The following is an 11,848-nucleotide window of genomic DNA, read 5'->3' as shown; positions in this document are numbered from 1 at the left end:
GAGTTTGTTCTAGTTTGTTGGATCAGTAATTTCAAGGGTTTGGGTATAAGATAGAAACAAAACCTCGTGGCAACATGCAATTTACGGGATTAGATGTTGTTAGAAATATACCATAAGATAATTCATGTATCCATAAGCTTTAGGGATAATTAGTTCACGACATGGTATAAGAGTCACTATGACCAAGAGGTCTAGAGTTCGATCCTTGTTGCCCTCAATTAAAAGTTGACTTTCAACACAAGGTACAAGGGTCTGCGCATTTTCCACGCCCCAAAGCGGCAAAGCCCAATAGGCTTTTGTGTGAGGGGGCATGTTAGAAACATATTATAAAACCATTCATGTGTCATTTATCCAATAGCTTAAAAGATTTGGGATAATTGGTTCATGCCATAGGTTTGTGGTAGGAAAGGAATATTTTCATCTTCAAGGGTGTACCATTGCCTTCAAATATGCTCTTGGATATAATTACATACATGGCTTCTCTATGGTGTTCAATGCATCGTTCATTGAGGGGATCAGTACTTTAGATAAGCAAGAAATGGAACAGCTCTCCTTCACTGATCAGTTTAAAGGATTTTTGTTTGTGTCTTAGCTTTCGTTTTCTTCATGTATTCTAAGGATTACTCATGTATATCCTTTTTGTACTGTTATTTTTCTGTTTTTAATAGAAATTCATTAATTAAAAATTGATATTCAGCTTCAACATATATATGTGTGTGTGTGTGTGTGTGTGTATTTGTGCATGTGTGTATGCATTCTACTATTTTACTTATTTAATCAGATGCATTCATGTCACAGAAAACTTCTAAAAAAATTGACAAATACGTGTATCTATGTCATTTTATGTCTCCAAACACCAAATTATATTTGTGCTTACAAAGCAATCAAGAGGTTGAAAATGAATAAATTTGATAAAAGTTCTTCATCCAGTCTCTCAAGGTGATTGTATCCCATGCCATATCATACCAGTCCCAACTTGCCAAGGTTCCTCGTTTTCCAATTTTTCTCAATATGACCCAAACCTTTTTTTTTCTTTTCAAAATGATTGTTCACTGATGACATGAATGCTCTGTTTTATTTTTTGGGTCCTTAACTGATGTAGGAGCTTTTTAAGATAATTTTAGTATTTTAGTAATTTTACTTATTTGTAATTAAGATCTTTTAGGATCTTAATTATTTTTTGTTAGGAACTTATTTATTTTCAATTAGGATCTTTTATTTTCAATTAGGATCTTTTAGGATATTATTTATTTTACTATTAGGATATTTTCTTTTCTTATTTAAGCACTTGTAAGGCATAGCCTATTTGAGTTTATTATTGATAATCAAATTTGAGATTTTTCTCTCTTTACTGGTGGATTCCAGAGTTATCTTCTTTTTAGGGTTCAGTGCTTGCTAACCCTTACTTTCTGGTGGATTCCAGAAACCTTTTCTTTTAGGATTTGCGCTTGCAATCCTAGTACGACTTCCGCTGCATCAAGTGGTATCAGAGCAGGCTTTCTCCTGTCTCTTTTCTTTGCTTGATCAACCATGGAAGATCAACCAATGACCAAAGCAGACCTGAAGGATGTTACCGTGGCTCTTACCGCGGCCCTAACTGCTATTACGCAACATATGACACAACAGATGATACAACATATGGCGACGTTCACGGTGGCTTTAACGGCGCAGATCAACAATACCAACAACGGTAACCGGGGACGAGACAGGAGAGGGAAACCACATAGGTTTCCGCGCGACAACAACAAAAATCGTTCCGCTATATCTTTACCTTCCCAATCTTTGCATTCACCATCCGTATCTCATCCTTATTACCAAGTTCAGTACTCAACCTCTAAAACCACCGAAACTCCACACCCCCAACCTGCTACTCCAAACCTTATCAATCCTTACCCCAACATATCACCGACTGCAGATCCAATTTCCTTACCATTACCCCTACCAAAACCTACTTCAAATTCATGTCCCTCTACAAGACCTATGTACGCAACTTCTTCGGAATCTGATTCTCAAATTTCATTTGCGCCATCCTCTGTTGTTGGCCTGGAAGATGAGGCAAAAACGTTGATGGATGATTTGTGCAGCGAGAGCGCACCAACACCAACACACTGTTCTCTTTTATCTAGATCTGATGACATCTTAGAGGTTGTACCCCATGTTATATCTGAGCCAGACACCTCTGTCAATTTGGGCATCGAAGCAGTGTTCACACCTTACAATCTAACACTTATGGTTGTGCCTCAGGTTCGATATGTCCTTGTTCCCAAGTTTGCACCCCATTTGTTTGGTAATATGCCTGAGAAAAAGGAACTGCAATCCAACTTGTCTAACTCGCAATTCAGACAATTTATTCCATGCCACTGGAAGTTGTTTCAATCACGGCTAGTTCATCCAGAAATCACACTCCATCAATTTCATGGTGTTTGGCGAAAACAATTTGATCCTGGCATCAACAAGATGGATGCTAGTGTTTCAAAACAGGAGTCTCCACACTCTTTTCCATGTGCTTTTATTAGATATTCAACACTCACTCTCCTTGGTTTAATTTGGAAGCCTTTTGATCCTGGTATTTTGAGGCAACTGAAGTCCTTTATCGTGATGTGAACTCGAGGTCGAGTTCTTTACAAGAAGAGGAGACTGATGTAGGAGCTTTTTAAGATAATTTTAGTATTTTAGTAATTTTACTTATTTGTAATTAAGATCTTTTAGGATCTTAATTATTTTTTGTTAGGAACTTATTTATTTTCAATTAGGATCTTTTATTTTCAATTAGGATCTTTTAGGATATTATTTATTTTACTATTAGGATATTTTCTTTTCTTATTTAAGCACTTGTAAGGCATAGCCTATTTGAGTTTTGATTGATAATAAAATTTAAGAGTTTTCTCTTCTTCTCTGGTGGATTCCAGTGTATTTTCTAGGGTTTTAGCGCTTGCTAATTTCCTTTCTGGTGGATTCCAGAAACCTTTTCCTTAGGATTTGCGCTTGCAATCCTAGTACGACTTCCGCTGCATCATTAACCTTAATAGAGTATGTACTCTGTTAGGTTGTTATGTTAGGCAGTTAGAGGTTGTTATGATTCTGTAACTGCAAGCATTAGCTTGCTCAGCAAGCTATGACTTGCATACTATAAATAGCACAAGCTATTGCTATTGTAACTACCAATAACAGAATATACAATTCAGTTAGATCTGTTCTCTCTCTCTCCTCTCTCTCTCTTTCTCTCTCTCTGAATTATCACAGTTCTATTAAACCTCATTAGAGAATACACAAGAAACCACCGGAAAGTGCTTAGAATGGAACAAAAACGTGCAAATTAAAGTAGAATCTTACAAATCTCCTCTACCTTCACCATCCAGTCTGAGAAATTGAAAGGAAATTTTTGGGCGTTAATACTTAATTTGGACCAGCCCATTCAGGTAGCCCACTGGAGGAAGGGTCAAATGTGGGTCAAATTGTAAGACTCAACTCAACCCATTTTGTGACCTCAAGGAACAAGCCATATTATTACTTTACAAGAGATCAAGGTTCTAAGCAAATTGACTAAAGACATTTGGAAATTAAAATGAAAATGACCTATAAGAAGGGATCTGACCCAAAAAACAAGAGCAAGTGAAACAGAAAACCAAAAGCTCTCTGCTAATTTAAAATGCACACATTCTGTACACTTACATTTGCATCCTCGGAGTGAAGATTAAACTGTGGCTCAATAACATTCACCATGAAGTGTCGGGTCCCATCTGAATCATTTGTGTTCTCGCTTTTAGCTGCCAGTACACCAAAAAGGGAAATAACAAGGTGTGAACAAAAGTCTCAATAAAAATGCTTATGCTTTAAAAAATACTTCGATCTGAAAGCGGAGATACTATTTGTTGTAATAGATGGCATGCTTAACTATCTATCTATGGTGTGTGTATTACTAATCTATGATCTAATTTGCATACCCAAATTCAGAGAAATTTAAAAAAATTCTTGGAGCAAATGAGACATACCAGACGACAAGTTGTCCACCTTAACTGAATTAGGTGGAGAAGAAAGTAATCCAGAAGTACTTGCGTCCTGAAAAGAGGGAGAATTGGTAATTTTACCAGTGGGAGGGCACTTGGAAACATCATCTTGTCGAAAATCATCTCCGTCATGCCTTTTGTTTTCCTCATGTAATTTCCTCTGCGCATACTGTCGTGATGGAGAGGGCTTGGGAGGTTCAAAGGCTTTGGATAAACCACCAACCCAGGCCCAAACAGCATCTCTGTTTTCAATAGTCCACAAAAGCTTAAGACCATAGACAAATACGCGCTGACAATTGTCAGCTATTACCACATTGTAACCATCATCATCGCTTGGGTCAGACCGCATATGTTCATCAGTTTCACTCCCATTTTCAAACTCAGAGCGTACATATGTCAACTCAGCATTTCTTCTTCCTGCTTCTTGCCATGCTAGTAACCTTGCCGGATCAGCCTTTGGGGATTGTCTTCTGATAGTGAAGTAGTCAGAGGACAACAGAAACCCATCATCACGATTTTTGTCTGTTATGTAAACTTTTTCACTGGGGATTTTGTCCAGAGAAACAGATTGTGAGCTTTTCAGTACCATGTTAACTACTTTGGCAACACTAGGAGATGCTTCTTTATTTAGGAAAGCCTTGAGCATATGAAGGTCAAGACCTTGGTAAACAAGATCAAGAATGTCACGCTTGCTTTCAAAAGTATACTTTTGCTTCCCCCTACTATAACACAGTTCATACTTCAGTTTAGTCATTACGAAAGTCAGTCCTTTGGCTGGATCATCATCATGTAAAGGCATGTTTTTTATGCAGGCCGGTGTGGAATCTAAACGGAGCATAAATTCAGTCATCACCTTATCAAGTGAAAGATTGCCTGACCTGGCAACTCTTGGAACTCCAAAACGAGGCCAACGAGAGAAGCTGCGCAGTTTATGTGGAGGATTGTAGTTCAAGCTCCAGAATCTTAAGATCCATGCTAGATCATGAGCTCCAAAGTTAAAGGTCGGGGACACTGATGAAACATTCTGAGATACATGAGGGGGCTCAAATACACTGGCACTTTCTTCAATATTATCACTAGTAATGGAAGATGTGGGATGCTTTTCTGATGAAGGAGGAAAGGGTCTAAGAGAGAAGTTCCATCGAAGGGAGAGAGAAGTGGATCTGAAGGGATCAAATACTCTGTCACGAGGTTTTCCCTCAACTGGAAGTGCAAATAAATAATGATCCATGGGATTTCCAGATTCACAATCCCAGTCCATCGTAACCTCAAGAGTAAAGACCGGGGCTTCCAGAAAAGCACCAGAGACACCTGTTGGAATTCTGAAACCTCGTCTGTTTGCCAAAGTCTCCAAACTACTCAATAAAATCTTAAAATCTTCAGCAGAAACAAAAACACGACCGTCGGACTGGTGAATTTCCATAAAGCTGGTCACAATTTGAAGTTTGTCAACTTTTTCGTAAGGATCTGTACTTGCCAAAATATTCCATCTTGATTCAGAAAAGAGCAAGGAAATTTTTCCATGTATGTAATTTCTCATGTCATCCCACCACGGCAAACTCCGCTCCTTTTTTGGTGGAAGAATAAGTGGACCAGGATGCCTAACACTTAGATTAGCCCTCCGAAGTGCTACGGTGAAAGCATAACTAACGTCTGCAAAAGCTGGTTCATAACCCACCCCAAATGACACTTCACCTTTCTGGAAATGTAAAGGCAAATCTGAGTATGTTTTCATTGGTGGAGTAGTACCAGTAGCTGATCGAAGCATGCGAACCTTCCTCCATCTCCCAACATAGACATCTTGATATATTTGAGGTTGAAAGCTAGTTGCCTGGTTGAAATAAATAGATAAAAGACAATCAAACGGAAATCTATCATGCTGAATAATATGTAGCTAACCATCCCCCCACCCCCAAAACACACACACCCAAAACAACTGAACTATATCCAAATTGCAAGAATTCAGTGATAATTTCTCTTGTTTTTCGACCTATAGGCTAAAGTGGTCATCTCAAACTTTGTGGTGCTTGGCTAGTGGCTTTTTATAGGACTTTATTTTTTGGGGAAAGGGATTAGATATATAGAGATTCATAAGGTTGGTTCACTTAATGAGTTTTACACAGCTCAAAGGAGAGGAGGGGAGATTTTAAAACTTAATTATTTATCCCTTATATGAGCTTATTGCTTGTTTTATTGTGAGGATATTTTAGTCAATGACAAAGTAATTCAAATATTTTAAAAATTCACCTTCTCTCCACACCAAATCCCCCAATATTGAAGGGGAGCGAAAATTGAGAGGGGAGATTTTGGCTCCCTCAATTCCCCTCCCTCCAAAAGTATGAAACCAAACAATAAAACTTTAAAACCCTCCATTCCTATCTAGCCAAAAACTATGTTAGTGGTTTCATAAGGAGGATATCTTATCAACTTCTCCTGTACTTTATCTAATGCTTTTATCTTATCACAAAATTATCATAAAAAAACTGGCCCATGATAATAAGAAACTTCTGGATTTGTCCAGAGTAAATCAATTCTTTCTCGTATGCCAATTTAAAGGTTCAAGAGAAATGTGAAATTTCTCAAGGATATTTCTTTTAACATTGGAACTTTTATGAGATAAAGGGGTCTTCTTAGCTTCTTTTGTTCTAACTTCTAAGGTAACAGCTATCTCAAAGGACCTTAGTAACTAGAGGATGACTATAATATGTCATCAATATGAACAAAATAGAAGGTGTATATAGAAGGATGGAAGGCATTGAGTTTTTCATAATCTTACCTGCTGAGCCAAAACAAGACGACCTTCACATTTACCAGAACTTCCAGAGAAAAGAGGAAATGTGTAATTCCGAAGCTGGACCACAAGAGAGCCTGTACTTAAGAGAATATTTGCCCCATACAGTCGAGAAAATGGTATATCTTTCTCAAAACAGACAGGATCAAGCTTCTTCAGAACATCAATCATCCCGGCATCCCCACCATCAATTTTTTTCAAGCTAACATCTAAATCTTGTGCGGATATTGAAAGAAGTGATCTCCTTGAAGTACTAGGTTTGAAGCCAGTTTGGAAATCTTCTCCACAAGCACCTGACCCTTCAGATAACACTAGATTCTGGCATGCCTGGTAATATGATCGGAATGATCTTTTATAAATTTCCTCTCTCGTGGACTCAATAGTAGAAGAATCTTTTACATCAATCTCAATGGTGTCAGCAGATTTTGGACTGTGTTTGGCCTTCGATATTAATTCATCTAGAAAGTTCAACCGGATAGCTAACTCACCAGCCTCTTTCTTCAGCAATTGATAGTGCTCATCAAGCCATCCCTGCATTGGTTCCTCTTCAATATCAGCAGTTAACTTGCGTATGCAAAATTTTATGCATCCAAATTGTACAGAACTAGGTTTCTTAACTTTAGAGCTCTCTTTTTTCACAGGAAAAATCAAATTTGTCTTAGCAGCAATTATGAGCTTCAAACCTCGTATCATATCCTCAATGACATCATCAATAGCACGCAATTGCAAACGGTATGGCATGCAAATGTGAATATCAAGACCTTGGATTACCAAATCCCATGTTGTAATTACGTGTCCTTTCGCATCAGATGTACTAGCAGAGACACTAGGAATTCGTGAAATTTGCATCCGACTACTCTTGAAAACTCGGGCCCCATTAAAACTAAGCATAAGTCCTTCTAGGAGCACTCCTATACGAGCATTCTCGGAGAAAATTGACTGTACTTGAACCATAGCATCAACCCCATCTCCTAGCCCAGCGGAAATACTCAACATTTCTACATCAACGGCAAAAATAGATTCTTTCTTTTTCTGCTTTTCCAGATGCCCAGATTCAATGGTAGTTTCCTGTTTCCAATTAGCATCTTGTGCATGAGACACGTCTCCCATGTGTTCATTACCGTGCTCCTGAAGCTTGCTTTTGTGTATCAGTAATTTCAGCTGGAGAACAAGTTCAATAAGTGATAAATGCACATCAGGTTCCCACCTTAGAGTAATGTCAGTGGCACTGAAAAGAGAGCAGACAGCAATTTCTTTAAGGCCACCTGAACGCTTTACAAGTTTAGCATTTAGCATATCAAACAATGTCACCTTTGTTACTGGCCTATTTTCCTCCATATATTCCTGATAGACAGATCTGGCTCTTTCAAGTTCCATCTGGGTGGATTGTTTCTCTTTGTTCACACACACACTAAATTGAACGATTTCAAAAGAGACAGAGTACTTGATCTTCGGGAGTTCATCCGAAATAGTAGACATTATGTTTGCGTTACGCGGGGTGCCATCTGCAGACACATTTATTATAACTCTACCACCCTGTGAACCATAATTAACCCGCTTGGGATCTGGAACAATTGTATTTTCCAAGCCTGTTTCACCCCATACATGTACTGAACACCTTTCAAGATTAAATTTCAACAACTGAGTTCCCTTCCCCGAAGGTTTTGATAAATGGCCACGACTCGGAGTCAATTTTTTCTTCGAAGCAGATAGGCCTTTCAATAGAGCTTGAAATGATATAGCTGTTGATATGAGTGATGCTATACGCTTAAAATTTAGATAAACTCCCATGCCTGTCACATCAACTAATAAACCTAATCTACACCTAAGACCATCTTCTTCAAATGACTCCATGTCCTTTTTCCCCCAATCCAAACTTGCCTTAGCAATGTGCATAATGGAGGCAGAATTTGATTCTACACCAAAAACACTTTCTTTCAAGGATTCCTGATATTCATCAGCCAAATGAAGATTTAACTCTCCAAGTTCAACGTGTACTGTAGTCCCCATATTTGAAACGTTGTTTGCAAACAAATGTGATGATTGTGAGCAACCCTAGATTTGGAAAGCATTAAACAGATGTCATTTCTTATGCAACTAATTTAAATGAAGATATAGAAGTAAAAAAAGCTAAGCAATGATAACTACATCCGAACCAATAGAACTGAGTTATCAACATTGGAGGTATATAAATTAGTAGAAGGAATTTCAATTTCAAACATACAAAACAAACCATCAATAGCTTTCCTCTGTAGAAATCATCGCTTAAGCACTCTTCATTCAACAAAAAACTAAAAACAAATAATTGAAAGTGATCCCTCATAGCTCAAAAGTACACCCAAGTAGCTGTTACAATTTTTTTCTCTTCTGAAAGTCTATAGTGGCTGTGCATGCATCTCTAAGGCATGCTTGATAAACAGACAAATTTAACGAGCTGAAGGAAATATTATTATCCACCAACATGATATTTTCACTATTACTCTATTAGGCCCTTGCAAAGCCTCCATCCCAACCACTTGCTTCTTCAAAAGGTGATTTAGATAGTAAGAAAAGAAACCTAGCAGTACTGTTACTCAAAGCAAAATAGTGTCAGAATAAATTTCTTTTCTTTTCTTTTTTTATATTATTTTATTTTATAGAAGATATTTTATTAGAGATAAAATAGGGGGAATGAGAGGCAAGAGGATGAGTGACAAAGGATGCAATAGCATATTGATCTACCCAAAAAAATATCATATTGCATCAGCTTGAAGATCAAAATATCTCAAATTTAGTTTAATTTTGATTTGGGGAAAATCATATTTTTCAATAAGCTGCACAAGAAGTTGTTATGACGGTTGTAATTTTCACACCAAAAACCAGAATACTGAAATGATTTGATCATTCAAGCTAATGATTTCTTGATGTTACGAATCTAGTTTTAAAATATTAAATAAGAGATAAGAGACTCAAAACTCATATTTGAAACCCAGTTCGTACTAGTAATACTTTACATATTCAGACTTTCCATCATGTCTCAGAGAACATCAGAAAAAAATATTTGGAATTCAAATAAATGATCAATTTAGACTAGATGTCAACAGTTCTCATTTTTTAATGGGCTCGCTAAGATTTGAACTTATAAGCTCCCCTCACCCGTTTATACCTTATCATTCTTAAGTTCACTAAGAAGAACTTTCAAATCAGGGTATTATTTGCCCTCTTTATAGACCTAGCAGTCAAACTATTTGAATCTGGTCTTCAAGTAAACAGAAGTATCATTCAAAATATGAGAGACATATCATGCCCTCCCTGTCTGGATATTGAATAAGACAGACACATTTTCAACTCTATTTGGACACCCCATTACTTCAGGTTTCACAGTAGACAAGGAATCTAACTGATCATGAAATATAGAGATTTAAGATGTCAGAACATCCCAAACCCAAAATCACAATAGAAATGAAACTAGCTGCATTCCAGAGTGCGAGAACTTTAGCATCTGATGGAAACATTTTACTAAGAAATGCTTCAACTTTTTAACACTTTTTGATAATTCGTTAATTACAATAACAAAGGAGTAAATATAAGCACAATACTTACATGATACACCGGAGAACCAACCATATCGAAAAGCACTATTGTCATTTCTGGAGCTGAGACATTGCATGTCCACATGATAGTCTTACTATCAGATGATTGTGGCTTTACAACAACAGAAGCTTCTTCTCGAAGTACCATTTTTTTCTTCTTAGAAAAATGGAGGAGTAACCAAGGCTTTATCCTGCTCATTATGATGTTGCATTGAGTGCCTCCTAGCTTGATTTCAGTTTCAGCTCTAACAGGTGAAATTGGCTGATGCAGAAGAAGCATCCCCAATAACAACATTAAATTGCCACAGCAAATACAAAAAGGAATATTCAAATCCCATATGCAAATAAAAAAAATGTTACAATTAAAATTAAAATAATTCATTTAGAGTTGCATTCCTTAATGAAAAAGAAGCAGCAGTTTTCTGAAAAGTAAATAGGCAAAATTCCTAAAAGTCCAACTACACATATATACTTCATTATAATTGGAGAACACTCTATTACATAAAAAAACCACAGGTGCGATATTTTCTGCTGCTTATTATCAAAGCATTGGAATGTGCCATATATAAATAAATTTCAGAAGAAATGCTTCTACAATATGATGTGAACTTTAATGATAACTTCAAGCATAAAACCAGCCATTGTGTAGTCATCAACTCAGGTGGTAACTATAGGTCGAGACTTCAAATTTAAGTTAGCTTTGCCATAAATTTCTCTGCATAAAGGATACCTCTATGTTTATGGATTGCAATATTAGTATTTCCACTCTTAATTTTGAGTGCATTTAACCAGGTGGAGTAAACACAAAGCAATACCAATTTTACAGTGATGCAAAGCCTACTTAATGCGGATTTTAAGAAACACACCTGTACTGGGATATACACAAAAGAAATCAAGTCCACCTTCAATATCTCCAGGATGGAAGAACCAGCTTCTCTAAGAAGCTGTAATATCAATAAGGCAAGAGAAACCTTGTCAGCAAGGAACAAAACAACTTGACAAGTAGAAATCATATTACAAGAGCTTCACCAAAGTCAAAAGCCACACTCCATACATGAATTTCACTAAACTCCACTTGAAAATCAAGGCGTGTACTCTCCCCAACATCCTCAGTGGATCGTGATTTGGTGCTTTTCAACTGGATACCCATGATGTTGTTTTCAAAAGAAAGACCATGTTCACGGTGCACGAAACTCACATCCAGCTTTGGTAGATTGAAGTTGACCTACCAATAATAATAACTTCCACAGTTGACATCAAAACAGTTAAAACAAACTTTCAAGCCATTTTGAAAGCTACTTTTGATTAAGAAAACCAACAAGTATAAGCAAAACTGATTATCAGATTAAGCACAAAGAAACAGATATACCCTTTTGATTTCAATAGGGCCTCAGATTTTGAAATTAAATACACTCAAAGGAAACCAAAAGTCACTAAGAACACAAACGCATACTCAGGGAGACTTACAAATGAAAGAA

The 11,848-nt window shown here is 37.0% G+C and overlaps 2 protein-coding genes across 4 annotated transcripts in view; one reads left to right on the top strand and one right to left on the bottom strand.

Annotated features, from left to right (window-relative positions):
- Positions 1-11,848, bottom strand: part of LOC130718685 (protein SABRE-like) — a 32,207-nt gene that overhangs the window by 13,689 nt on the left and 6,670 nt on the right. For all 3 annotated transcript variants that reach the window (XM_057569320.1, XM_057569328.1, XM_057569312.1), the window contains 6 exons: positions 11,425-11,595; positions 11,237-11,314; positions 10,381-10,632; positions 6,784-8,853; positions 3,993-5,838; positions 3,673-3,767 (listed from right to left, as the gene is read on the bottom strand). In XM_057569320.1, the coding sequence (XP_057425303.1) occupies positions 3,673-3,767; positions 3,993-5,838; positions 6,784-8,853; positions 10,381-10,632; positions 11,237-11,314; positions 11,425-11,595 (4,512 nt within the window). The remainder of the gene's footprint in view (positions 1-3,672; positions 3,768-3,992; positions 5,839-6,783; positions 8,854-10,380; positions 10,633-11,236; positions 11,315-11,424; positions 11,596-11,848) is intronic.
- Positions 1,942-3,327, top strand: LOC130718705 (uncharacterized). Its single transcript, XM_057569340.1, has one exon. The coding sequence runs from the start codon at positions 1,981-1,983 to the stop codon at positions 2,602-2,604; it is 624 nt and encodes a 207-aa protein (XP_057425323.1). The 5' UTR covers positions 1,942-1,980; the 3' UTR covers positions 2,605-3,327.

This window comes from Lotus japonicus, chromosome 1 (assembly GCF_012489685.1).
Source record: "Lotus japonicus ecotype B-129 chromosome 1, LjGifu_v1.2".
Lineage (NCBI taxonomy): Eukaryota > Viridiplantae > Streptophyta > Magnoliopsida > Fabales > Fabaceae > Lotus > Lotus japonicus.
This window is presented reverse-complemented; position numbering and strand designations above follow the sequence as displayed.